General features: G+C 36.2%; 8 protein-coding genes and 1 pseudogene across 14 annotated transcripts; 5 read left to right on the top strand and 4 right to left on the bottom strand.

Moving 5' to 3' along the window:
- Positions 1 to 2195: 2195 nt before the first annotated feature.
- LOC124938395 (protein DETOXIFICATION 41-like) lies at positions 2196 to 10308 on the top strand. Of its 2 annotated transcripts, none has more exons than XM_047478831.1 (8): positions 2196 to 2584; positions 2668 to 3212; positions 3341 to 3427; positions 3512 to 3568; positions 3645 to 3883; positions 3980 to 4098; positions 4175 to 4261; positions 10224 to 10308. In XM_047478831.1, the coding sequence occupies exons 1-8, from the start codon at positions 2270 to 2272 to the stop codon at positions 10299 to 10301; spliced, it is 1527 nt and encodes a 508-aa protein (XP_047334787.1). In that variant the 5' UTR covers positions 2196 to 2269; the 3' UTR covers positions 10302 to 10308. The 2 variants fall into 2 exon arrangements, with proteins under 2 accessions (XP_047334787.1, XP_047334786.1); XM_047478830.1 differs by lacking the exon at positions 10224 to 10308 and adding an exon at positions 4338 to 4578.
- LOC124938397 lies at positions 4376 to 5707 on the bottom strand. Its single transcript, XM_047478833.1, has 7 exons — positions 5648 to 5707; positions 5387 to 5477; positions 5235 to 5313; positions 5093 to 5162; positions 4891 to 5000; positions 4695 to 4809; positions 4376 to 4605 (listed from the first exon to the last, which is right to left on the bottom strand). The coding sequence occupies exons 3-7, from the start codon at positions 5296 to 5298 to the stop codon at positions 4512 to 4514; spliced, it is 453 nt and encodes a 150-aa protein (XP_047334789.1). The 5' UTR covers positions 5299 to 5313; positions 5387 to 5477; positions 5648 to 5707; the 3' UTR covers positions 4376 to 4511.
- Positions 6184 to 7244, top strand: LOC124938396. The gene is made up of 2 exons (XM_047478832.1): positions 6184 to 6545; positions 6641 to 7244. The coding sequence occupies exons 1-2, from the start codon at positions 6226 to 6228 to the stop codon at positions 7062 to 7064; spliced, it is 744 nt and encodes a 247-aa protein (XP_047334788.1). The 5' UTR covers positions 6184 to 6225; the 3' UTR covers positions 7065 to 7244.
- Positions 8132 to 15204, bottom strand: LOC124938394 (switch 2). Of its 6 annotated transcripts, XM_047478828.1 has the most exons (12): positions 14590 to 15204; positions 14380 to 14486; positions 13066 to 14002; positions 12753 to 13000; positions 12544 to 12670; positions 12153 to 12428; positions 11829 to 12063; positions 11340 to 11766; positions 10766 to 10898; positions 10563 to 10684; positions 10405 to 10475; positions 8132 to 9423 (listed from the first exon to the last, which is right to left on the bottom strand). In XM_047478828.1, the coding sequence occupies exons 1-8, from the start codon at positions 14998 to 15000 to the stop codon at positions 11435 to 11437; spliced, it is 2673 nt and encodes an 890-aa protein (XP_047334784.1). In that variant the 5' UTR covers positions 15001 to 15204; the 3' UTR covers positions 8132 to 9423; positions 10405 to 10475; positions 10563 to 10684; positions 10766 to 10898; positions 11340 to 11434. The 6 variants fall into 6 exon arrangements, with proteins under 6 accessions (XP_047334784.1, XP_047334782.1, XP_047334781.1 ...); XM_047478826.1 differs by lacking the exon at positions 8132 to 9423 and having other exon boundaries at positions 10297 to 10475; positions 11332 to 11766; XM_047478825.1 differs by lacking the exon at positions 8132 to 9423 and having other exon boundaries at positions 10297 to 10475; positions 10762 to 10898.
- Positions 8139 to 10044, top strand: LOC124938398 (annotated as a pseudogene).
- On the bottom strand, positions 10297 to 10951 carry LOC124939581. The gene is made up of 4 exons (XM_047480041.1): positions 10943 to 10951; positions 10769 to 10898; positions 10579 to 10684; positions 10297 to 10475 (listed from the first exon to the last, which is right to left on the bottom strand). Exons 1-4 carry the CDS (start codon positions 10949 to 10951, stop codon positions 10382 to 10384), a joined length of 339 nt encoding a protein of 112 aa, XP_047335997.1. The 3' UTR covers positions 10297 to 10381.
- A 1423-nt stretch (positions 15205 to 16627) lies between the features above and the next one.
- Positions 16628 to 21510, top strand: LOC124937607 (protein FAR-RED IMPAIRED RESPONSE 1). The gene is made up of 8 exons (XM_047477901.1): positions 16628 to 16939; positions 17924 to 20104; positions 20187 to 20240; positions 20349 to 20417; positions 20512 to 20577; positions 20917 to 20988; positions 21067 to 21114; positions 21189 to 21510. Exons 2-8 carry the CDS (start codon positions 17999 to 18001, stop codon positions 21249 to 21251), a joined length of 2478 nt encoding a protein of 825 aa, XP_047333857.1. The 5' UTR covers positions 16628 to 16939; positions 17924 to 17998; the 3' UTR covers positions 21252 to 21510.
- A 423-nt stretch (positions 21511 to 21933) lies between these two features.
- Positions 21934 to 24279, top strand: LOC124938291. The gene is made up of 6 exons (XM_047478711.1): positions 21934 to 22018; positions 22111 to 22164; positions 22721 to 23093; positions 23179 to 23623; positions 23759 to 23826; positions 24145 to 24279. The coding sequence occupies exons 3-5, from the start codon at positions 22738 to 22740 to the stop codon at positions 23777 to 23779; spliced, it is 822 nt and encodes a 273-aa protein (XP_047334667.1). The 5' UTR covers positions 21934 to 22018; positions 22111 to 22164; positions 22721 to 22737; the 3' UTR covers positions 23780 to 23826; positions 24145 to 24279.
- On the bottom strand, positions 24006 to 25579 carry LOC124938290 (anthocyanidin 3-O-glucosyltransferase 2-like). Its single transcript, XM_047478710.1, has one exon. The coding sequence runs from the start codon at positions 25577 to 25579 to the stop codon at positions 24134 to 24136; it is 1446 nt and encodes a 481-aa protein (XP_047334666.1). The 3' UTR covers positions 24006 to 24133.
- Positions 25580 to 25928: the final 349 nt, after the last annotated feature.

The raw sequence follows: 25928 nt of genomic DNA, 5'->3' as shown, positions 1-25928 counted from the left end.
AATATAGTTATTTATTGAAGGATCAATTAAAATATATTTTTTTTCATTACTTACTATTATTATTTTTTAAAATTAAAAAATAACACTACCTCAAAATGGAATCATCAATTTCAAATTTAAAGATAAGGGTTTTTATAATTCAACTGAGATTTTTAGATTTGATTTCTAAAATATTTTTAGTCATCTTATATACCACAATAATATATATAATATCAACATATGTATGAAATAAAAAAGTTATAATATATTTTTTTTTTTGTTGTTGAACGTGACTTGTTGAAGTTTAAACACACGTATCATATTTTTTTTTGTATTGTTATGGAGTGACGAATATTTGAAGTCTCTATAATTGTTGGTACGTTTAGATCGAAACAGACAAATATGACAGATCTGAATCGTTGAGTTATTATCCTATTATCTTTTGGTGGACTATTTAACTTGAAATAATCGTTGTATGTTTTGTAATACATTTCGTGCACATTAATTGTTTAGTTGTACTTAGTCGGGTAGATTATTTTTTTTTTTGTCTTTCTTGTATTATTATTTTTCTGATGCTATATTTTGTTTTAGTGTGCTTAAACGAATTTCATTTTTAATTTTTATTGAATTTTTTTCAAAATATATATATATATATTTATATATATATATATATATATATATATATATTTATATTGCATATAAATATATGACTTTTAATTCTTCTGAATATATTTCTTCAATCAACATAACAATATATTTGTGTATTCATTGGCAATTTAATTTAACTCACTTAATAGATAATACGTCTTTGACTCAATACAATATTCAAACCAATACAAACAATTTAGAATATTATTGCTAAGAAAGTGAAATTATACCAGCAACAATCAATATCTAATAATAAACTGATGCAAACATTTATAGCATAAGAGTAGCAAAAAATAAACTAATCAAAATGTTTGTTGCAAAACTGAGATTATGTCACAACATTATTTTGGTATTTAAAAAAGTTGTTTCCATTTTTGTTTAGAATAGCTGACTGTTCAAAACAACTCATATGTGACATTTTAAAGTTAAAACAGGGTTTATAAACTTTTGTAGGACAATTGGTTGGGTTATCACCCAAACAATTTTTTTTAAAGATAATTAGGGTTTAAGATTTATCGATTAAATTAAAAAAAAATCGTCCAAACATGACAATTTGGTTCGGTTATCGCAAGGGGCTTCTATCCGCAACTAATTAATTTTTTTTTAAAATAATGATTGTAGTTGAATGATAGGTTTATGCCTAACCAAGGTCATGATATGGACATTTCAAATTTTTGACAAGACTATTTGGTCAAAAATTGAATTCTTCTTACCCCAAGAATAGTATAAGAGTACAAAAATACAAAATTATTTGAAGGGTCATCTAATTGACAAATTCTTCAAAGCTCTAATATTCTTGAACAAAACCATGTTGAATGAAATAATTCACCCTCACAAGTAGAGCAAACACTTACATTGTATTATAAAAAATATTTACAATATTATATAAAATCAGTTTAAATAGAAAACTAATTAAATTATATAAATGAGCCCTATAATGATGGTATGAGCTAAACCAATCACGAAGTAAGAAATCTTTTGGTTAAAACCAAATCTAATTAGAGAAGATTTGATTAGATATACACATGTTATAATTAGATAGATTTTCACTTACATATTGTAAAGTTTTAATTAAATATAAATTGATATATATATATTTTTAATCGCAAATATAAATGTCGTGCAATTGCTAACTACATTATAATCTTTTGTCGTTTTCTCTCTCTAGTTCTTGAAATAGAAAAGACTAGACTGGTAGATGTGGGTTCACGTGTAACTTCACCAACCTTAGTAAGTCAATTACATACAAGGGTCAACATTGGTCAAATAAAATATATTATTAAAAATAATAAAAAATTATGTAAAATAACAAATTAATGATTTTGTGAAGAAGAAAAGAAAACTATTCATTTGGGTTTATTTGAAAATAATATAGTTTATCTATGAAGAAGTAATAATTGACATAAAACAAGCTTAGCCAATGGTAAAAAGAGAAGATAGGCACACGCATTCACCCAATTTGTTTGATTTAGCAAAAGCATTCAGGAATGGTAGTTAGAATCTTCAAAAATATTTCTTTTAAAACCTTCATTCGCAAAACCCATTTCTCAATTAAACTGACACAGCACAAAATCTTAACTATTATTATTGAGACAGAACAAGGACGTGCGGTCCTAGAATCAGCTTCTTTTTTCTTTTCAAAATGGGTTCAGAGTTACAAGAATACCAGCCATTGCTGCTCCGGTTCGACTCACATGTCCGGTTACCAGACTTGACTGCAGCTGCAGTGGACGAGTTTTTGGCGTCAAAACCGGTGCCCACCCGTTGGTACCCGAGGCTCATGGCATGGGAATCAAGGCTGCTATGGCTCCTTTCCGGTTCCTCCATTGTAGTCTCCATATTTAATTACATGTTGAGTTTCGTCACACTCACATTTTCTGGCCATTTGGGTTCATTGGAGCTCGCAGGAGCTTCAATAGCAAGTGTTGGCATTCAGGGGCTGGCTTATGGCATCATGGTAATAAACTAATACTAATACTAATAATTACTTGTATAAGTGTATTCATTCATTTATTTAAAGATGGTTGTTTTTTCATGCAGCTGGGGATGGCAAGTGCAGTTCAAACTGTTTGTGGGCAGGCCTACGGAGCAAAGAAGAAATCATCAATGGGGATCATATGCCAACGTGCCATTGTCCTGCACCTAGGTGCAGCAGTCCTTCTCACCTTCGTTTACTGGTTTTCAGGTCCCATCTTGATCGCTATCGGTCAGTCTGAAAGTATATCATTGTCGGGCGAAGTCTTTGCACGAGGACTCATCCCTCAGCTATATGCATTCGCCATTAGCTGCCCGATGCAAAGATTCCTCCAGGCACAGAATATTGTGAACCCGTTGGCTTATATTGCAGTTGGTGTTTTCTTGCTTCACATTTTACTCAATTGGGTGGCTATGTATGTTCTACACTTGGGCTTGATCGGAGCTGCCCTCACCCTCAGCCTCTCATGGTGGCTGTTGGTCATTCTTCAGGGTTTATACATCCTTCTTAGTCCGGCTTGTAAAGAAACTTGGACCGGTTTCTCCATGAGGGCCTTTACCGGGATTTGGCCATATTTCAAGATCACTGTTGCCTCAGCCGTTATGTTGTGGTATGTAGGATTATGATTTCTTAATTTAGACTTCTGTTTTGAAAGATGTAGTTTTTTTTTTCAATTGGGTTATCTCTAAAACATCAATTTCCATACCATAACCTGACTTGTTATGAATGACCTTGTAGCTTGGAGATATGGTATTTTCAAGGACTTGTTCTTATATCAGGCTGGCTCACCGACCCCACAGTTGCATTGGACTCTATCTCAATTTGGTAAGAAATATCAACATTAACTCTAAACTTGGAATAAAAAAAAAGAAGAAGCTGATTTATTGTTTCTTGGTATTCAATTCACAGCATGAATTACTTGAACTGGGATATGCAGTTCATGTTGGGATTGTCTACAGCAGCCAGGTAAACCCAATTTCATGTTGAGAAAGGGATATATTTTTCTAGTTTGATTCTGATAATGGAACAAACGATTGAACAGTATTCGAGTGAGCAATGAGCTGGGGGCAGGAAATGCAATGGTGGCAAAGTTGTCAGTTGTAGTAGTTACCTCTACTAGTATTATTATCAGTATCATTTTCAGTGCTGTAGTCCTGAGCTGTAAGGTTGGGTTGAGTAAACTCTTCACTAGCGATGAAGAGGTCATTGCTGCTGTTTCAGACTTGACACCATTGTTGGCCATCTCTGTCTTCTTGAATGGCATTCAACCCATTCTTTCAGGTCAGAAAAGTTTCTTTCTTTCTATGTTTTGATTTTATTCTTGAATGCAATTTTGTAGGTGTTGAAACCAGTTGGGTTTTTGTTTTTCTTGTGTAGGTGTTGCTATTGGGAGTGGATGGCAAGGTGTAGTGGCATACGTTAATCTTGCCACTTACTACATAATCGGTCTGCCTATTGGATGCGTTCTTGGTTTCAAAACTAGCATGGGAGTGGCTGTAAGCATCTCTCTTTTTTCCCATCTATTTATCTCCAAAGGAAATGAAATGCTCACACTAAGCTGTGGTTTTGCAGGGGATTTGGTGGGGAATGATAATCGGAGTTATCTTACAGACTATCTCTTTGATAATTATGACGGCAAGAACAAATTGGGATTCTGAGGTACTTAAATCTCTCTATCCTTTCATACACATCTCTATGGTGATATAAGTAACATTTAAGTAAATGCAAATTTCAGGTAGTTAAAGCAGTCAGTCGATTGAAGCAATCAACAAATGTGGAAGAAGATAGCAGCAGTGCTATCGATGAGATATGAGCAGCAGAGCAAGCAGGAAGCAGGAAGCGATTGTATTATGCAAAAGTTTTAAAATATCTTCATGGGTGCCTTTGAAAAGGAATGAAATATCTTATTCTAATGAGTATTATGATTTTTTCGACTTAACTGCAATGAGAACTGATTAACAGCAGCCATAGCTTGAGATGCAGAGCCAAGTGAGCCATCATACCTAGAATTAGAAAGAAAAATAAAAGTCAGCCAACTCAGAAAGCTATAAAAAAGGTAAAAATGATAAAGCTTAACAAAACAAGTGCTTACAGAGCCACTAGAAGATATGATGCTATATGCATTACTATAGCACCTTCACCAATCGGATGGGAGGTGTTAACACACCTTGCGCAGAACCAATGGTCATATATCGAAGTAACAATATCTGAAAACATAAATTTATGTATGAATGAAACACAATCGACAGTGTGTACTTATCCCCATCTAAACATGCAAACATACATACATTGGTTTAATCCGATGAAGAAGCTCTCAGATTGAAGATTATTTCGCTTGACAAAATCAACAAATTGCCCTAATTCAATTGGATTTGCTCTTATTCCTTCTTGTTCTGCACTGCAAGCAAGCAAGCACCAATATCATCAAGTGAAAACCATGATAATCAAATAAAATAATCAATAACAAGAAACCCAAACCCAAACCATTACATTGTAGATAATAAACGAGAGGGTCCAGATGGATCATAGTTGATCAACAGAGCAGCCTTCAGTGGTAGATCTAGAAAAATGCTCTTGTAAGTTATAACTATAACTAATGATAATGTTTCATCCTTGACTTGTTATTACTTACCAGGAGAACCCACATGGTTAGACGCCCATTTGTCCCAATTTTTGTGCACATATATCCAGTCCATTAAGACAGTGGCTAACTGCAAACAATTGAACTAATAGAATTAAGAAAAATATATTCTTGAAGATATGAATAACAAACTTATATCTCACCAGGCTCCAGGATTGATCAATACTTCACATTCATAAAAATTCAAGCTACTATGTGCAGACTGTGCAGTGATCAAAACAAAATTTGGGCAATCTATAAAACAATGGAAAATTCAATCAAATGAGAAATCTTTACCATTATTCACATCATTTACATTTAAGTTTAACCCTAATTTCTAAATTCACAGTCTAAGTCTAACATAAACATTAACAATTCGGAAAAATCAATAAATAAAAAAAACAGTGCCTTTATCTATAACTCACTCGTCAATAGACCAAAATGAGAGGTGAGAGAAAATAAGAAGAAGAGTGTTCTAAGCTTGAAGAATCTGGAGAAAGAAATGAAAAAAAAAAAAAAAGTGTGGTATTGGGCCTTACTTTTTCTGTCTATTGGGCTTATAATAATTATTATTTATTTATTGGGGTCCACTAATTTATAAGCCCTCCCCAATTTTTTAATTTTTTTTTCATTTCTTTCTCCAGATTCACCGTTCATCCCTAGACGGCTAGATCTGATCGTCGTTCTTCAATTCTAGTTCATCTCTTCAGACAAGATTCCAACTTTCTAAATCTCAATCGGCAGCTCAGCTCAATCTCAGGTACAATTTTTTACTCATACTATCATTTTGATCTATTTATGAATGAGTTTCTAGGCGCCATTATACAAAAACTGAAATAAAATTATATGGGTACGATAAATGATTCTCATTTGATTGAATTTCCCAAATTTTGTTTGTTCAAGATGAGAGAAACAATAGTTAGAAATCATAGTTCAAGAGCTTATGTTGATTTTCCCAGTTGTTATATTGTTTCTAATCAAGGAGTAAAGAGATAGCAAGATAATGTCAATGGGGAGATGGAGGTCTGTGGCGGTGATTGTAGTGATAATTTCAGTAGTAATTGCGTTGAGCAAGAAATATGGAGGAGGGGAGTTGATGAACAAAGATAGAATGTTAGAGTTATTGAAGGAGATGACAGATCGGCTTGGAGTGTGGGCCATACCAGCTTATGTGGCACTCCATACTATAACCCTAGCTCTATGTCTTCCTTATGCTGTTTTCTTTGAGGCTGGTGCTGCTCTTCTATTTGGTTTCATTCCTGCAGTTTTCTGTGTCTTCTCTGCCAAAATTCTTGGAGCTTCTCTATCATTTTGGATTGGAAGGTAAAAAAAATGAAAACTTGAATCTTTCCCAGAATTGACAACATAATGATATGATGTATTGGTGTTCATTTTGTTATATTTTGTTATATTTTCAGGTTGGTATTTAGAAACTCGAGATCTGCTATGGAATGGGCTCATAGAAACAGATACTTTAACATACTTTCGAATGGTGTTGAACAAGATGGATGGAAATTTGTTCTTCTTGCTCGATTCTCTCCTATACCGTCTTATATAATAAACTACGCATTGGCAGCGACAAAAGTAGGGTTTGTTTTGGATTTCCTTCTGCCTACAATCATGGGTTGTCTCCCAATGATATTACAGAATACATCCATTGGAAGTCTTGCTGGAGCTGCTGTTGCTTCGGCAACTGGTTCAAAAAAGTCCAATTTTTTGTCTTACTTTTTTCCCATTCTTGGAATTTCATCAAGTATTATCATCTCCTTGAGGATCAAGAAATATACTTCCAATATGTCATTTGCTGCTGTACAACCACCACCCACCACTTCTAGTAATTAACTTTTTTTATATATATATTCCTATACAGAGGAGGCTTGAACAAGTAAAGAGAAATTGATTTATTTTCATATATTGAACTCTACTTAGCCTACAAATGTGACCAAAAGCTTAAGAAATGTAATCCCTTACTCTTGTCAAGAACTCAGGACCATCAAGATATTTGAAATATACTTCTTTTTTGCTTTGTTCATCCAACTGGAATGGGAGCCACCCAATTTCATCTTCCCTTCCTCTCCACCATTTTTCCTCGCAGGCCATGTTTTAGGAAGCAATTGCTCTGATTCTCTGTGCCCTAATTCTCGGTGTGACCTAGAACTGTGAGATGATGATGATGAAATGTGGGTGGGTTCTGTTTCATTTTTTTTTCTATGTAGACTGTCATAGAAAAGCACACATAAATTATACAGAATTAAATAAAAAAAACAAAATTTATTTTATTAATGCCTTCTCATTTCTCCAATTTGCCATTCCTTGTGAAGCTATTTAAAAAAAATGTATTTTAAAATTACAACCAAATGTATGAAAATTCACTTAAAAAATCAATAAATGTTAGTTGGAGGATTAAAAGTTCAAGATTTATAATTTTAAAATATGTTAACTAGTCTAATTTAGTTAAATTATTATAATATAAATAGTTAATTTATATTTATAATTTTCGAAAATATAATACTTATTCAAATGAAAGTGAGGGAGGAGAGTCTACAATGAATTGTGGAACTAAACTAGGTCTGAATGTTCTGATTTTTATTTTTTCTTTCAAAAATCACTTAATTTTTTCTTAGAATAGCTTATTAGTTTTTAATTGTGTACCATGTTGTCGTTGATGTGATAATGTAATGTAACACCTATTAAGAATTCAACAAAATAATAATTGTTACTTTCATATCCATTTAGTATTTTCAATAGCCAATTTAATTACATCTGCATAGATTGATGGAAGAATAGCTGAAGTAGGTGTTGACTTATACTACAAACTATTAAACCTTTGTCAATGTATAATAATTCATATGTTAATGTGTATAAGTAATTTTGAGGAGTCTACACTAATCTCCTAACTAGGCAGCTTGTGTCAAAATGAGTTCAAAACTACAAGTATACCAGCCATTGCTGCTCCGGTTCGACTCGCATGTTCGGTTACCAGACTTGACTGCAGCTGCCGTGGAGGAGGTTTTGGCAGCAAAACCGCTGCCCACCCGTTGGTACCCGAGGCTCATGGCTTGGGAATCAAGGCTGCTATGGCTCCTCTCCGGCTCTTCCATTATAGTCTCCATATTTAATTACATGTTGAGTTTGTCACACTCACATTTTCCGGCCATTTGGGTTCATTGGAGCTCGCCGGAGCTTCAATAGCAAGTGTTGGCTTTCAGGGGCTGGCTTATGGCATCATGGTAATAAATAAATAAACTAATACTAATAATTACTTGTATTCATTCATTTATTTAAAGATGGTTGTTTTTTCATGCAGTTGGGGATGGCAAGTGCAGTTCAAACTGTATGTGGGCAGGCCTACGGAGCAAAGAAGAAATCATCAATGGGGATCATATGCCAACGTGCAATTGTCCTGCACCTTGGTGCAGCAGTCCTACTTACCTTTGTTTACTGGTTTGCGGCTCCCATCTTGATCGCTATCGGTCAGTCTGAAAGTATATCATTGTCAGGCGAAGTCTTCGCCCGAGGACTCATCCCTCAGCTATATGCATTCGCCATTAGCTGCCCAATGCAAAGATTCCTCCAGGCACAGAATATTGTGAACCCGTTGGCTTATATTGCAGTTGGTGTTTTCTTGCTTCATATTTTGTTCAATTGGTTGGCTATGTATGTTCTGCACTTAGGCTTGATCGGAGCTGCCCTCACCCTCAGCCTCTCGTGGTGGCTGTTGGTCATTCTTCAGGGTTTATACATCCTTCTTAGCTCGGCTTGTAAAGAAACTTGGACCGGTTTCTCCTTGAGGGCCTTTTTCGGGGATTTGCCCTTATTTCAAGATCACTGTCGCCTCTGCCAGTATGTTGTGGTATGTAGGATTATGATTCCTTATACCTCAACTTAAGCCTTCTGTTTTGAAAGATGCAATTTTTTCAATTGAATTATCTATAAAACATCAATTTTCATACCATAACCTGACTTGCTAAAAAATGGCCTTGTAGCTTGGAGATATGGTATTTTCAAGGACTTGTTCTGATATCGGGCTGGCTTGCCGACCCCACAGTTTCTTTGGACTCAATCTCCATTTGGTAAGAAATATCAACATTAAAACCTCTAATCTTGGAATGAATAAAAAGAAGCTGATTTCTTGTTTCTTGGTATTGAATTCACAGCATGAATTACTTGAACTGGGATATGCAGTTCATTTTGGGATTATCTGCAGCAAGGTATGCAGCAGTTAAATGATGGGAAAAAAAAGAAACCCAATTTCATGTTGAGAAAGCGATATATTTTTCTAGTTTGATTCTGATAATGGAACAATCGATTGAACAGTATTCGAGTGAGCAATGAGCTTGGGGCAGGAAACGCGATGGTGGCAAAGTTGTCTGTTGTGGTAGTTAACTCTACGAGTTTTATTATCAGTATCATTTTCAGTGCTGTAGTCTTGATCTGTAAGGTTGGGTTGAGTAAACTCTTCACTAGCAATGAAGAGATCATTGCTGTTGTTTCCGATTTGACATCATTGTTGGCCATCTCTGTCTTCTTGAATGGCATTCAACCCATTCTTTCAGGTCAAGAAAGTTTCGTTATTTCTATGTGTCTGGGGCTTTTTAGGTGTTGAAAAGAAACCAGTTGGATTTTTGTTTTTTCTTGTGTAGGTGTTGCTATTGGGAGTGGATGGCAAGGTGTAGTGGCATACGTTAATCTTGCCACTTACTACATAATTGGTCTGCCTATTGGATGTATTCTTGGTTTCAAAACTAGCATGGGAGTGGCTGTAAGCATCTCTCTTTTTCCCCATCTATTTATGTGGAGAGGAAATGAAATGTTCACCTAAGCTGGTTTGTGCAGGGGATTTGGTGGGGAATGATAATCGGAGTCATCTTACAGACTATCACTTTGATAATTATGACTCTAAGAACAAATTGGGATTCTGAGGTACTTAAAAATCTTTCTATCCTTTCATACACATCTCTATGGTGATATATGTAACATTTAAGTGAATGCAATTTTCAGGTAGTTAAAGCAGCCAGTCGATTGATGCAATCAACAAATGGTGAAAAACATAGCAGCGGTGCTACCAATGAGATATGAGAAGCAATAAGTGATTGTATTATGTAAAAGTTTTTAAATATCTTCATGGTTGCCTTTGGAAAGGAATGAAATATCTTAGTCTAATGTGAATTATGATTCTTACGACTTAACTGCAATGAGAACTGATTCACAGCAGCCATAGCTTGAGATTCCGAGCCAAGTGAGCCATCATACCTAGAATTGGAAAAAAAAAAGCCAGATAACTCAGAAAGCTATAAAAACTAGGTGATGATTATAAAGCTTAACAAAACAAGTACTTACAGAGCCACTAGAAGACACGATGATGCCAATTGCTATAGCACCTTCAACTCCGATGGGAGGTGTTAACGCACCTTGAGCATAACCAATGGTCTCATACATCAAAGTAACAAATGAAACACAATCTGAAAACATAAAGTTATGTATGAATGAAACACAATCGACAGTGTGTATTAATCCCCAACTAAACATGCATACATACATACATTAGTTTAATCCGTTGAAGAAGTTCGCAGAATGGAGATTATTTCGCTTGACAAAATCAACAAATTGCCCCAATTCAGTTGGATTTGCTTTTATTTCTTGTTCTGCACTGCAAGCAAGCACCAGTATCATCATCTGAAAACCATGATAATCAAATAAAAGAATCAATAACAAGAAACCAGAAACATTACATTGTAGATAATAAACAAGAGGGTCCAGATGGATCATAGTTGATCAGCAAGGAAATGTGATTATCATAAACAAAATAACAAATCACAGTCAAAACCATAAGAGACTCTCTGAAAACCGGTGAGGGAGGAGAGTTTAGTGGCTTGTGAAGGTAAACTAGGTTTGAATATTCTGATCTTTTATTATTTATTTTTCAAAAATCACTATAATAATATTTCTTTCTTAGAGTAGTTTAAGATAATTTATTAGTTTACGTGTTTGTTGTGACAATGTAAAATTTATTATTATTAAACTATTCTAAGAAAAAACTTTACAAACTATTCTTGTTGTGTCTTCGGAAAAATGAAAATGAAAAATCAGAAAATAGGAACATTCCAACCTATGTACCTTCGCAGAGGGGCGGCGCCAACGGGTGAATGAACTATGGATCACTGGTGTATTTTACCTTTAATGTATGCACGCATGTTTATCAACTTCGTCCATCAAACATCAGGTGGTAGCTGCTTGCGTTTCTTCTTCTTCTTCTTACTCTTCGTCTTCTTGTAGTAATCTTGAAGCAGTTGTTCCCGCTGGTTAGGAGTTGCAGATATTAACCACCAGCTGAACTCTACCACTTCCATACCCATCCACTCTGCAATTACCCCATATTGCACCCTCTTTCTTGACCGCTTCTCTTCTTCCTCCTCCTCCTCCTCCTCCCTTTTATGTGATTTCCTTTTTCCCAAAAATATCTCTGATTCTCTCTTTCCTTGGACCACTGCTGCTTCTGCTCGTGAGTTCACAATCTCCTCGTTGCGATGACTGTACACAATACCTGAAATCACAAGGCAGATGAAAATGCAATTTTCATCATCGTTCATGGAATCCAATTTATACCTAGGTCTGCCAATGACGGCTGCTTAGTTATTGAGCATTTGGCTGTTTCTACTGATGAAAACACGCTTCCTTTGTCTGTTGTTGACTTCTGTTTCACCATACAACCATCCTCTTCTTCTTCATTTTGTCCATGTCTTTCATGTAGGTCAATGATCTCGCTGGTAAAAAGCTTGTCAGAAAGATCTCGAAACAGATTGCACACTCCAAATAGTTCTCCTTTGAAATCCTTGCAATCCTATCATAAACAAAATATTATGACAATCTTATATAACCCAAGGCTACTGAGAATCTTCACAGAATTAATCTCTCTGTTATATATAATACCTGAACACCTTCAAAATAACGTTTCTCCATTTTCCCAGAAACAGCAATATTCGCTAGTTGCTGCTTGTAGATTTGACGGGAATAAACCAGCTCCTCGAGAGATCCAGCAGCTAAAAGTCGAAAAACCATGACATGTCTTTTCTGCCCAAAACGGAACGACCTATCTTGAGCCTGCAAGTCTTGAGCAGGATTCCAGTTCGGATCGAATATCACTACACGGTTTGCACTGACAAGGTTCAATCCTAGCCCACCTGCTCGTGTCGATATAAGGAAAACCTACAAAACCATTTTGCCAAATTCAACCAGAGAATAAGATCAAAACAAACATATAGAATCCATTTGGAAATAATTATTGTTTTTGTATCTGCATCTGGAAAATTACACCTCCTACCTGTTTGCTTGGACTTGAATTGAAGTCATCAACAAGAGATTGTCTCGAACCAGTTGGAGTGGAACCATCAAGCCTCGAAAAGCAATAGCCTTTCCGTATGAGCAACTTCTCCAGTATGTCTAACATTCTGATGAACATAAAATCATTCTAAATTAAAAACATAGAAACAAATCCCTTCCATAACCAAAACAAGTCTGAAAAACCCGAACCTGACAGAGTAACTGAAAAGAAGAACCTTATCACCTTTAGACATCCACGATACCATCAAATTCTCCAACACTCTCATTTTCCCACAGTTCTTCGCATCACTAAGACCCATAAAGCTCTCATTTTGAGCAAACCCTTCCATTAATTCCATGTCAGATCCGAAAACAATCGAAGCAAACTCCTCATCTTTCTTCTGCTTATCTGGATCATCCCTAGGATTTGGTTTAATCAGCTCCAGATGATTGCTTATCTGCAGAAACAGTTTAAAAAACATTAAAATTCAAAAATATACATATCTAGAAAGATTTTTTTTACCTGCTGTAGCTTGACAAGGCAGGGAAGAACTAAGCAAGACGGGCAAGAATCACAACCATCGGAACTATCTTTATGAAGGTAACGCCAAATAACTCCATCGGGAACAATCCTTCTACAACATTGCCCTTGAGTAAGAGGGCTACCGCAGCTACAAGGTTTATCTTTATTTATAAGACATTGAATTTCGGGCAATTGTAACATTCTCCTATAAACCCGTTTTTGAACTTCACTCATAGCGCAAAACACTACATTATCTTCCTTCCCCAGCATAAGATGTCCAATTGTCTCTTCCTTAGTCCTCCTCAAGACATACTTATGTAAAACACTCGCCAGGTGTCGTTTCCGCTCGTCAGCTTTACGAACGAATGTTTCCGGAGCGGTTGAGCGTTGTCCATGCTTAAGTGGCTCGTCGTAGTATTCTCGGAAATGCTCTCGAGTGCCTAAGCAACCGGGAACTACCCAGTCCATTAAGTTGAAAAGTTCGGTTATTTTGTTCTGCATCATTGTTCCGGTTAGGCCATATCGTTTAGTTGTTTTAACTTGTAGACAGGCTTGATACAGTTTTGACTTTTCATTTTTCAGACGGTGGGCTTCGTCGATTATCACAATTTCCCACTGAATACACGAGAGTATGGTTCCGTGGATCCTGAATGTGTCGAAACTTGTAATGAGAACATCTACACCGCCTGCTCTTAGCGTGTCGAGAATTAGATCGCGGTTAGAACCGTGATAAACAGATACGGAAAATGATGACGCCCAATTCGAGAACTCGATCTCCCAGTTGTGAATGACTGAAGAAGGACAGATTATTAAGACAGGATCAGTTTTCCTGACCTGATGATGATTCTCCATTGAAGATGTTACATCAATAACTTCTCCATCTTTTCTATAAACAGCAGCCAGGAAAGCAATTGTTTGGATTGTCTTACCTAGTCCCCTGTTCCAAGTTCAAGGAAAAAATTAACCAATAGGATGACAAACAATTTCTGTCTGACTTCATTATCTTCAACACATCTGCAAATATCATGTATCTTGACAATGATTCAAATTTTTTTTCTCTAACAGATCCATGTTCATAAACAACACATTCAAAATTTATTTATGGTTTCTCTACCAGATTCAGAACCAGGTTCAAAGATATAAGTGTTTCAAAATAAGACCAAGTCTCAATCAAGAAACCACAAAACCATCTAATCAAATTTCTTTTATGTGTATTATCTTAGTTCATGTTGAAGACTGATAACACAATCTAATTGGTAAAATTTTATTCAAGTTTCAGAAACTGCATGGATTGCTCAAAAGTTGTAAACTTACATGTCATCTCCAAGAACACCTCCATGATTCTTTCTGTACAAGTCATATAGAAACATTACTCCCGATCTTTGATGTTCGAGTAGTCTACAATTTATAGATGCAGGAACCTGCAAGCATTCCTAAATTATCAACAGATGCAACTGAAACAAATTGAACAAGGCCAAGAATGGGTATTTATTATAGCAAAAAAATTGTTCAAAACCAACATACCTGATCCGCGGGGTTCTCCCCTGGAGTAGAGAGAATCAATGGTTCAAACGGGCCAGTGTAATCAAACTGAAAAGATTCCAACTTGGGCCTTCCAAATCCACACCCATCTCGCTTTTCTTCATCTTCACCCTCCTCATCCTCAACCGTATCAACCAAACCCACATTTTTAATCCGCTTGGTTATCACCTTTTTCTCGGAATCTGTTAGCTTTTGAGGCAAAGATGATGTAGGATCTTGTTGGAGACGCAGAAGCTGTTGAGAGAGGGACGATTTGGGGGGTTTTCTGGGTATTGCGGGAAGGTCGGTCTGAAAGGAAAGTGAAGACTGTGAAAGGAAGGAAGAAGATGATGATGATGAAGCATTGTTGCAGGGTTTAAGAGTCTCTTTGAAGGTTTGCAACGACATGTGCATATTTCAGTCTTCTCGATCAAGGTTTTAACAAATTTTTGGGTTTAAAGAAGCAGGTTTTTGAAATCTTGATTCACAAATGGTAAAATAATCAATTCATACATGGAATTCACCGTCTACACTTCACATGATTGAGAAGAAATCGCCATTGATCCGCGGGTGCTTCGGTATCATCTAGCGGTGTGTTGAAACGGGAAAAGATCTTACCTTTACTAACAATAATAATTTTAAATTCCAAATAATTTATCCATTTCAAAAAATCTATATTTTTTATTTAAAATAAATTTTGTAAACAGGGACGTCCCCACGTTTGGGCCTAGATTAACATTTTTGGTTTTTTTGTTAAATCTTTTTTATCATGTTAAAAATTATTGAAATTCCATAATCATTAAAATCGTTTCAATATGATAAAGTAGTGAATAATAAATATTCCATTCAATAACTTACTAGTTACTATCCATTCAAAAAAATATATATAATTTATTTTTTCTAAATTTTTTTTTATTATATCAAATAAAGAGTTATATATAGAATATTAATTTACAAATAAAAAAATAACATTAAGAAAATCAAATAAAAACTTTGCATAAAACAAAATTTATAAAGATAAAGATTCTAAAAAATTAATCCACAAATTACGTTATTTTTTACAAGATAACTCTAAAGATTAACTAATTTGAAATTAACTAGCATGTATTTTTGTGTATTTGCACGAGTAATAATATAAAAAACCGTGAAAAAATATTACGGTAAAAATGTGATAACATTTTTAATTTTATTTTTAACCATTTTAAGTTTATGGACGGGTCAATCCACAATTCAACTCTAAGTATCCATTTACTCTCACATATATATCCAAATTAACCACAACTCTCGACCCGGCAATCTGGACACTTTAAAAATTAAGCATCATTATATATATATATATATATATATATATATATATATATATATATATTAGTTAGTTAAAAAGTTGAACTTATACTGTTAAAATATCTCGCGTTCATCAAATTTGGTGTTGAATTTAAAATATAAAGTGTTATTAGCCTAGTAGGTTAAAGAGTTTTGCTTGTTAGGTTGTAAATTCAAACCATATCTATAACATTTTTAATTTTATTTTTAACCGTTTTAAGTTTATGTGCGGGTCAACCTACAATCCGACACAAGTATCCATTTACTCTCACATATATATCCAAATTAACCATAACTTTTGACCCGGCAATCCAGATACTTTAAAAATTAAGCATCATTATATATAGAGATAATAATGAGTGACGAAGTAGAGTAAGTTGAGTAAACCAATTAAGCGGTGTCAGAGAAATCTCTATCCAAAATTCTGAACGGTATTAAAATTTATTTTTGTCCGATGATCGATAACCATCGCAAAAAAAAAAAATTATGCCAAATAATAACTTACCATATATAAATATGATTAAAATAACGAGAAACATTATATTACATTTTATTTTATAAAAAAAACATTCATAATTTTAGAATGTGTTTTTAAAATTAAGTTTGCTTTCTAATAAAAAAAAATCACAAATAGAGGAAATAACTGGATACCCAAACAAGGCCTATGTGGACTTCGGTTGATCTGATCTAATGGGTTGCGAAAGGAAAATTTGGGCTTTTTACCCTTTTCTGCGGGAGAATGTCGCCGCGAAGAAGGAGAAGAGAATCAATCAATGGATAGATAAGCCTTTTCATGTCGGAAGACCAAGCCAAACCAGACCACGTTCCTTGCCATCGGCCGCGTAAAGATCCAAGACAGGAAGAAGAGGAAGATCTCGCCGTTCGATTTAGTACCCGATTTTGACATTTAAAGACGAACGATACCAAGGCTACATAATTTTGATATCGAACAGGAACCGATCTCCATTCCCTTGGATACCAAGGCAATCTAGTTGAAGACTAGACTCGTCAATTAGTTTATCCGATCAATGTAAGTTTATACTATAGTTATGGTCTAGCTGTGAATCTTCTGTAATTGAGATTTTAGCATCTATAAAAGAATTCCGGTAAAGGATGTTATTGCTCCAATTCATTGCTTAAAATCGATTCTTATATTTGGGTCTAGACGAATCCTACTTGGTTACTAAAATAAATATCAAAATGATTTGAGGTGGTCTGATCTCATGAACATAAGATGAAATTAAATCTGCTTTGATATTATGACTGTGTTTCTAAATTATTCAATATTCATAACCTATATATATACTGCTGCCCCGTTAATGTAATTGGGACTACCTTAAGTATGAACTAATCCTACATTGATATGCCAATTGATAGAAGAAGTTGGGGCATTATTAAACTGTGGGATGAAACTTGATTTATGGAATTGTAATGGAAAAGGAATTTTGGGAATATTAGGAATTTTAAAAGACTTGGAAATTCAGAAAAAATGTGAGTAGTTCGAACAAAGAACTACTACTTTCATGATCTCCAACAAGAGGGGTATCTAGGCAGCATTTGTATGGTAACCAAACACTGATCCCAAGTCTCTGGTTACGGAAGATCAATGTCTTACTTTCTTTTCTTTCCATTGAGAAAGTAAACTGTGGTGGCGACTCTAAACCAGCTGTCTTCAAAGGACGTTTCTAAATCTTTCCATTCTTTCAATTCTATCTCTTTTGTTCTTTCTTTGAGCCATGAGCATCTATCTACGGGAGGATCAGACGAAGAGGAATCTTGAAGAGCACAACAGGGGAGCGAAAAAGACGTTACTATAGGGCAGGCTCAATATATTATTGGACCATAAGTATTGTATAGTCACTGAAAGGTCGCATAGCATTGTCAGTTTCTTACTCTTCTATTGTGCAAATGTGACTGTGTTAATGAATGGATGACCACTTTGAAAATATTTACACCTATATCATGTACTTCAATTTAGTGTTTTCCCTAAAAATGGAGTATTTCCTTGTTTCAGGGGGGAAAAGATGTTATAGCTGAGCTAATGAATTCCTGTGCTAGAAGAGATTTTAGATGACTGTGTTATAAAAATATGGTCAAGAAAGGGTGTGACCAACTGTTGTTAAATAAGATGGATTCTGGAGACATGAACCATATTCAGGAAGATAGCAATAATGTAGCTGATGTAGTAGTTGAAAACAACACGGATGGAGCAAATTCTAAAAATTCCGCAGGGATAATGGGGGATTCAGATTTTGAACCGCATAATGGTATAGAGTTTGAATCGCACGAGGCAGCAAATTTGTTCTACCAAGAATATGCCAAGTCAATGGGATTCACTACTTCAATTAAAAACAGTCGACGCTCGAAGAAGTCGAAAGAATTTATCGATGCCAAATATGCATGTTCTCGATATGGAGTGACGCCTGAATCAGACGGGGCCAGCTCAAGACGACCAAGTGTTAAAAAGACAGACTGCAAAGCCAGCATGCATGTTAAGAGACGGAAAGATGGGAAGTGGCATATTCACGAGTTCATTAAGGAGCATAATCATGAGCTTTTACCAGCACTTGCGTATCATTTTCAAATTCGCAAGAACGTTAAATTAGTCGAGAAAAATAATATTGACATCTTGAATGCTGTTAGTGAACGGACGAGAAAGATGTATGTAGAGATGTCTAGGCAACATTGTGGACATAAATCGGTTGGTTTGACCAGGGATAGGGAAAAAGGCCAATATTTGGCACTTGAGGAAGGAGATGCACAAGTTATGCTAGAGTATTTCATGCATGTCCAGAGAGAAAATCCCAATTTCTTTTATGCAATAGACTTGAATGAAGACCAACGTTTGAGAAACTTTTTCTGGGTTGATGCTAAGAGCAGGAATGATTACACCAGTTTCAACGATGTGGTGTTTTTCGATACCAGCTACATCAAAGGTAGCGATAAAATGCCGTTTGCTCCTTTTATTGGAGTCAATCATCACCTTCAACCGATACTGCTCGGGTGTGCTTTGGTATCCGATGAAAACAAATCAACATTCGAATGGGTAATGAAGTCATGGCTTAGAGCAATGGGTGGGAATGCACCTAAATTGATAATGACAGATCAAGGCAATGCTTTGAAGGCATCCATCCAAGAAGTTTTCCCTAACTCGCGCCATTGCTTTCAACTCTGGCATATATTGGAAAAGATTCCCGAAGCTCTTTCTAGTGTCAAAAGCCATGAGAACTTCTTACGGAAGTTCTACAAGTGTATCTTCAAATCATGGACGGATAAACAGTTTGATTTTAGATGGTGGAAAATGCTAGCCAGATTTGAACTCCAAGACAACGTTTGGATACTTTCGCTCTACGATGATCGTAAAATGTGGGTCCCGATTTACATGAAGGATACTTTCTTTGCAGGAATGTCGACAACTCAACGAGCCGAAAGTGTTGGTTCTTTCTTTGATAAGTACATACATAAGAAAAGCACTTTGAAGGAATTCATAAAACAATACGGAGTGATTCTCCAGAACCGATATGAGGAGGAAGCTGTTGCAGACTTCGATACCTGGCACAAACAGCCTGCGGTTAAATCTCCATCGCCTTGGGAGAAACAAATGTCGACTGTTTACACACACGCTATATTCAAGAAGTTTCAAGTTGAAGTTTTGGGAGTAGTCGGTTGCCACCCTAAGAAAGAGAGTGAAGTTGGATCAGATGTGACTTTCCGTGTTGAAGATTGTGAAAAAAGCGACAGTTTTACTGTCACGTGGAATGAGGCGAAGCTGGAGGTTTCTTGTTCATGCCTTTTGTTCGAATACAAAGGGTTTCTTTGTAGGCATGCTATGATTGTCCTTCAACTACATGGCTTTTCAAGTATTCCATCTCATTATATTTTGAAACGGTGGACTAAAGATGCAAAGAATGGGCAATCAATTGCTAGAGTGGAAAACGGACGTACTAGAGTGCAACGGTATAATGATTTATGCAGACGTGCTATTGAGCTAAGTGAGGAAGGATCCCTGTCTGAAGAAAATTACAAAATTGCATTCCGCACTTTTGTAGATGCTCTTAATAACTGTGTGAATGTCAATAATAGAAATGTTACAGAATCTACAAGCAATGCCCTTTCTATCCGTGAAATGGAGGAAGAAAACCAGGGACATGTTGGGAATAGAACAATTAAAAGAAAAACAACCAAGAAAAGAAAGGTCATAAGCTATCTCATGTTGTCTCGATTTTCCCCTGTAAACAGACTCGGATCCCTCAAGCATGAATTGATTCTTATCTCAGGTACAGTTGGAACCTGAACCCGTTGAGGAGGCTCATGGCAGCTTGCCACATATGGTTTGTTCTCCATTTTGCTTAGAATAAATTCATTTCATATTTTTTTGATTGGAATTGGAAACAAAAACATTGAATTCCTCTTTCCCTCAAAATTCTTACCTTTTATAGGACAATCTAAGTTCGGAAGGAATAACTCTTAATGGCTACTATGGGACACAACAGAATGTACCGGGAATGGTAAGAATTCTTGAACTAATATATGGTTATTTTCCCAAAAAAAGACCATGACAACTTATAATAAATATCCTTAATTTGTTCCTTCCAAATACAGCTGAACTTGATGGAACCACCACATGATGGTTATTATGTTAGTCCTCCGCAAGGCATACAGGGGTTGGTACGTGCCATTATGTCTTCTTCTTTGCTTAAACGTAACAGATTTGGAAAATTTATGAACATTTAGGTGGTGAATCTAAATATTTATGTGCTTATTTGAATAAGTTCTTTCGATAATTACTACTTAAAAGCACTTCTTTATATAAAAAGTATAAAATCTGGCTTAATTCTGTAAGGTGCGAAGGATTTTAACCGTTATTCAAGGGTAAAATAGTACTTTCTAAGCATTAGTTCCACAGGCTTAGTAAACATTTTAAGATACTTAAAATTCAGTATTCTAACTATTCATTTTCAGTTTTATCAAGCGCACACTTAGTCTCGAACTGAATTTATTACACAGGGTCAGTTAAGTAGTTCAATAACTCCAGGTCAAGACGGTTTCTTTGGAACCCAACAAAGCATGCATGGACTGGTATGTTATAAGTAGGTATACTAAGGACTAAAATAGGGCATTACCCCTTTAACAACAAAGGATTTCATCTTAATGTAGGTGCATTTGGATTTCAGACCAAATACAAGTTATGCTTACAGCTTGCAAGTAAGTCTCTGAAAGATAACTGATAATATTAATAATAATCTTCCTAATTATGGATTTCTGTTTGACGATTTCAGGACGACGCTAATTTGAGAAGTAGTCAGATGCTGCATGGTTGTGTGACGAGACACGAGACATGAATAGAACGTGTATCTTAATCTTATTATATAAAAAACGGGAAATAAACGTGATTTTTCAAATTGAATTGGACATTAAATGATGGGGCGCAATTCAACTGCAGCAACAACAGCTATCTTGATGAATGAATGAATGGATGAAGCCAAAGCAAAGCTAACATATAATAGTCTCCTTTTTTTATTGCTTCAAATGAAACATACTGAACAAACAACAAAACATACTGTAACATTTTTTGTAAAGCTTTTTGTTCTTTGTTTGTTAGTAGTAGCTATGCTCCAAAGTGTTTGGCCTTGTTTAATTTGGTTCAAATAACACCGTTAAAGTCGGGGTTGTCTGTTACGAGATTCTCTAAAATATGACTATTTTGCCCCTAACTTAGAATATTATTAAAGAATTAACTAAATGAAAATACATAATTAACTGCACATAATAAATATAATAAAATATTTAAATTAATGTAATATAATTAATTTTATCATAATTATTTATATTTTATTATTTTAAAAATTAATTTATAATAAGAAAGTAACACTTTCTATGATAGAATGTTGCCGTTAAAGGAGAAGAGAATGGGCAAGCTTTTTGGTGGCGAAGCCCTTGCGTGAAGAGAATACCAAAGTAACGACGATTCCTTGGCACCAATCTCCATTCTCTCAATTCCATTTCCTTGATTGAGCTCCTCCATATTCCCGATCGCAGCAGCAGCAGTCGAAACAGCAATCGTGGAGCAGCGGAAGACTAGGTTCATCAATTAGTATATACGATCAATGTAAGTTTCTTCAATTACGGTTTAGGTTGTGAATCTTCTTCATCTTCAGCTTTTCAGACAATATTTCTAACTTTCTAAGTCGCACTCTGCAGCACGGCTCAATCTCCGTCCAGCGATCCATCCCTCTTTCAGCTTCCAGGCTACAAGTGAGTTTCTAAGCGCCGTCGTTATACATAGAGCATTGCTTTGTTAGTCTGTTATGTTATAATGGTAGTTAACTTAGTTTATGTTATAATTTTAGTTTAGAAATGCTTAGATTGGATAATGCTAGCAGTCAGATTGTTAGATTATAAATTTGAAATGCTTAGTTTACTGTTTATGTTAGACTGTTCTATTGGGGTTAAATGTATACATAAATTATTATAGGTATGATAGATTATTCTCATTTGATTGATTTCCCATTGTTTTATACTTTGCCCAAATTTTGTTTGATCAATTTTGTTTCCTGCCCTGGCGCTGGGCTGCTCAATATGTATGTCCTAAGTATGCATGCTTCTGTGAATATGATTATGACATAGCAACTTATCTGTTCATAAGATTGTATCTCAAATTATCTAATAGCTATTATGTCTTCTTGGAGGAAGCTGAAAATGATGTCTTATTTGTTCATTCGGATCATCTAAGTTTAAAGAAAGTCAAGAGGCTAATTCAATTTGTGTCTAAATTTTCATTTCCTTAGAAATTCTCTTTCTCCATATCCAGGCAGGACAATTTTGAAAATGAAAGCTAAAGGGAGATCTAGTGGGAAGAAGATGATGTTAAGGAGACGATGGAGGTCTGTGGTGGTGGTTGTAATGATAATTTCAGTAGTAATTGCGTTGAGCAAGAAGTGTGGAGGAGGGGAGTGGATGAATAAAGATACAGTGTTGCATATGCTGAAGGAGATGACAGATCGGCTTGGAGTTTGGGCCATACCAGCCTATGTGGCACTCCACACTGTAACCCTAGCTCTATGTCTTCCTTACGCCGTCTTCTTTGAGGCGGGTGCTGCTCTTCTATTTGGTTTCCTTCCTGCAATTTTCTGTGTCTTCTCTGCCAAAATTCTTGGAGCTTCTCTATCATTTTGGATTGGAAGGTAAAACAATTGCAAACTTGAATCTTTCCCGGAATCGACAATATAATGATATGATGTCTTGGTGTTCATTTTGTTATATTTTCAGGCTGGTATTTAGAAGGTCGAGATCAGCCATGGAATGGGCTCATAGAAACAGATACTTTAACATACTTTCAAATGGTGTTGAACAAGATGGATGGAAGTTTGTTCTTCTTGCTCGTTTCTCTCCTATACCATCTTATATAATAAACTATGCCTTAGCAGCCACAAAGGTACGGTTTGTTTTGGATTTTCTTCTGCCTACAATCATCGGTTGCCTGCCTATGATATTGCAGAATACATCCATTGGAAGCCTTGCTGGAGCTGCCGTAGCTTCGGCAACTGGCTCTAGAAAGTCCATTTTTTTGTCATATTTTTTCCCCATTCTTGGAATTACATCAAGTATTCTCATCTCTTTGAGGATCAAGAAATACACATCTAAAATGTCATTTGTTGTTGTACCACTCAACCCTGTTGAGTTTACCGAAACCCAGTCTGGTTACAGGTTGCAAGTAAGTAACTAATATTCATCCCTGAAAAGTAATAATTCTGGATTTCTGCCCGACTTCAGGATGATGCTAATTTGAGAAGTAGTCAGATGTTGCATGGTTGTGTGACGAGACATGAATAGAACATGTATTTTTCAGGTTAAATTGGACATCGAATGATTGCTTGTGGCGCAATTCAACTAAAGTAGCAGTAGCAGCAAGCCAAGGCAAGCCAACATTGTCTTTCTTCTTCTTTTTTGCTGCAAATGAAATATACCAAACAAAAACAAAACATACTGCACATTTTTTGTAAAGCTTTTTCCTGATGACGGGTCGTTTTTTCTTAGTTTGTAGTAAACTTTCATGGTTATGCTCCAAATTGTAACATCTTTCTAAGTGCTACTAGTTTGATTCAGATTATTCAGTCCAGATTTTTTGGTAGTTCCAATAATTTATCCAGTTCTTTCAAGTACACAAAGAAAACTGAATACATGAGAGTCAGCATTATTATGATTATTTTAATGTCTGGCATATTCAATCTTCAGATAGATCACCACAATGGGCATTGTGGATTACATCTTCTATGAATCGCCCTAGAGATACATAAGAAGATCCTCCTTCCATCACTGCCTTCCGGCTCATCTGGCTCATATCCTTCACTTTCTTCCTCATCTCGTTCACATCCATCAGCCGCCTTATCGCCCCCTCGATCACTGATGCCGCCACAATGTCGTCAACATTTACACTAAAAGGGTTCTGCCTGAATTCCATCTTAACTTCCACAGCTAATTCCAGCTCCTTCACCAATAGGAACGCATTCAACTGTTGCTCCGCAAACATCGGCCAAGCTGCCACCGGCACACCACACCACAAACTTTCCAACGTAGAATTCCACCCGCAGTGCGACACGAATCCCCCCACCGCGTTGTGCGACAATACCTCCACTTGCGGGGTCCATCCGACCAATTTCCCCACATCACCAGTCCTCTCCAAGAACCCTTCTGGCAGGACCTCCGTTATAGGAACCTTTATTGAAGGCGGCAACCTCAACGACCACAAGAACCGGTGGCGGCTCTTCTCCAATGCCATCGCGATCTCCTTCACTTGCGCCTCCCCGAAGGTACCCATGCTCCCGAAACAAAGGTACACAACCGATGAAGGAGGTTGACCGTCCAGCCACCTCATGATCTCGTCGTGCTCTTCTCCCACGCTCTTCTCGTGATTGAGAATAGGACCCACAGAGTAAACCGGCGGGAATTTCTCAATTTCCGAGATGACTCTAATGGCACGGGATTCCAGCTCGGCGAATGTATTTATCACAATACCATTTGATTCATTGAACTTCTTGGTTAAGTTAAGAAATGTGGTGGAACCTAAAGCCTCGTCGATTGACACCGTCGGAAGAACCTTCGCTGGGTATGGGTGGGAGAAAAAGGGTATGTCCAGTAAAACATCGGAGTTCATGAATTCAGACCCGTCCGTACCGTGTTCATCTCTCAAGGCTTTCATATGATACATCTGACCAAGAGAAGCTGCGTTACAGGGAAAGTAGATATAGGAAGGAACATGAAATTCCTTTGCTACATCAACCATACATGCACAAAACATGTCGATTATGAGACCAGCAAGATTCCCTGATCCGGGTCGGCCGAGGACTTCTGCTGCGATGGCTTCCCGGACGATTGGTAATTGTAACTCGCCAATGCTTGCAAAGAAACGGTCTCCGGCGTTTAAATGGATGATTGAGACCGGGTCGGGCTCCCGGAGATGTAGGAACCTTATGCGTGTCTGGTCGACGGGTACCAATTCAACGATATTGACGGCGGCGGTGGCACCGGGTCGTTTTATGACTAGAACAGTGATGGAGAGACGTGGGTCTCTAGCAACTATGAGCTTGGCCATCTGAACCATGGATACTATGTGTCCAATCCCTGGGGAAGGAATGAAAACCAGCTCTATCTTCTTCACCTTGTCCACCATGATATCTTACTTATTAGGTTAGTCGATCTCTACTCCTCAGGTCTTTTTTTTACATATTGGAGCCTTAAAAATACTTCTTCCACTACTTGACAAAACCATGAATAGTACAGTAATCAGTTTATTAAGAAAAAGCTCACACATTCATGAAAATGGATCAATTTGCCTTGTCTGCTTGTCCTCTTCACAACCACACCTTTTCTTTTTCTCTTTTTGAGATTGCCCAATGCCCATATATCTCAATATTTTTATCTTTTATTTGTGACTTGCAAATTGTTTAAAGAGACAGATACAAACAAAAATGCTCGAACTTTCCGGTAAACCAGATTTTGATATTTTTAATGACTATCAC

The sequence above is a fragment of the Impatiens glandulifera genome, chromosome 5 (genome assembly GCF_907164915.1).
Source record: "Impatiens glandulifera chromosome 5, dImpGla2.1, whole genome shotgun sequence".
Classification (NCBI taxonomy): Eukaryota; Viridiplantae; Streptophyta; class Magnoliopsida; order Ericales; family Balsaminaceae; genus Impatiens; species Impatiens glandulifera.
Note: the sequence above shows the minus strand (reverse complement) of the source record. Positions and strands in the feature narration are given on the sequence as shown.

Excerpts from the sequence above, each read along its gene's own strand:
- LOC124938395 (XM_047478831.1), top strand. The coding sequence starts at position 2,270 with ATGGGTTCAGAGTTACAAGAATACCAGCCATTGCTGCTCCGGTTCGAC. Across the intron at positions 3,569-3,644 it reads GGATTGTCTACAGCAGCCAG|TATTCGAGTGAGCAATGAGC; the intron begins GTAAACCCAATT and ends ACGATTGAACAG. Across the intron at positions 3,884-3,979 it reads CATTCAACCCATTCTTTCAG|GTGTTGCTATTGGGAGTGGA; the intron begins GTCAGAAAAGTT and ends TTTCTTGTGTAG.
- LOC124938397 (XM_047478833.1), bottom strand. The coding sequence starts at position 5,298 with ATGGACTGGATATATGTGCACAAAAATTGGGACAAATGGGCGTCTAAC. Across the intron at positions 5,163-5,234 it reads TAACCATGTGGGTTCTCCTG|ATCTACCACTGAAGGCTGCT; the intron begins GTAAGTAATAAC and ends GCATTTTTCTAG. Across the intron at positions 5,001-5,092 it reads TCTCGTTTATTATCTACAAT|TGCAGAACAAGAAGGAATAA; the intron begins GTAATGGTTTGG and ends GCTTGCTTGCAG.
- LOC124938396 (XM_047478832.1), top strand. The coding sequence starts at position 6,226 with ATGTCAATGGGGAGATGGAGGTCTGTGGCGGTGATTGTAGTGATAATT. Across the intron at positions 6,546-6,640 it reads CTATCATTTTGGATTGGAAG|GTTGGTATTTAGAAACTCGA; the intron begins GTAAAAAAAATG and ends TTATATTTTCAG.
- LOC124939581 (XM_047480041.1), bottom strand. Across the intron at positions 10,685-10,768 it reads CTTCTTCAACGGATTAAACT|ATTGTGTTTCATTTGTTACT; the intron begins AATGTATGTATG and ends TTATGTTTTCAG. Across the intron at positions 10,476-10,578 it reads ATAGCAATTGGCATCATCGT|GTATGATGGCTCACTTGGCT; the intron begins GTCTTCTAGTGG and ends TTCCAATTCTAG.
- LOC124938394 (XM_047478828.1), bottom strand. The coding sequence starts at position 15,000 with ATGCACATGTCGTTGCAAACCTTCAAAGAGACTCTTAAACCCTGCAAC. Across the intron at positions 14,487-14,589 it reads GGGAGAACCCCGCGGATCAG|GTTCCTGCATCTATAAATTG; the intron begins GTATGTTGGTTT and ends GAATGCTTGCAG. Across the intron at positions 11,767-11,828 it reads GCCGTCATTGGCAGACCTAG|GTATTGTGTACAGTCATCGC; the intron begins GTATAAATTGGA and ends TTGTGATTTCAG.
- LOC124937607 (XM_047477901.1), top strand. The coding sequence starts at position 17,999 with ATGGTCAAGAAAGGGTGTGACCAACTGTTGTTAAATAAGATGGATTCT. Across the intron at positions 20,418-20,511 it reads AACAGAATGTACCGGGAATG|CTGAACTTGATGGAACCACC; the intron begins GTAAGAATTCTT and ends TTCCAAATACAG. Across the intron at positions 21,115-21,188 it reads GTTATGCTTACAGCTTGCAA|GACGACGCTAATTTGAGAAG; the intron begins GTAAGTCTCTGA and ends TGACGATTTCAG.
- LOC124938291 (XM_047478711.1), top strand. The coding sequence starts at position 22,738 with ATGAAAGCTAAAGGGAGATCTAGTGGGAAGAAGATGATGTTAAGGAGA. Across the intron at positions 23,094-23,178 it reads CTATCATTTTGGATTGGAAG|GCTGGTATTTAGAAGGTCGA; the intron begins GTAAAACAATTG and ends TTATATTTTCAG. Across the intron at positions 23,624-23,758 it reads AGTCTGGTTACAGGTTGCAA|GTTAAATTGGACATCGAATG; the intron begins GTAAGTAACTAA and ends TGTATTTTTCAG.
- LOC124938290 (XM_047478710.1), bottom strand. The coding sequence starts at position 25,579 with ATGGTGGACAAGGTGAAGAAGATAGAGCTGGTTTTCATTCCTTCCCCA.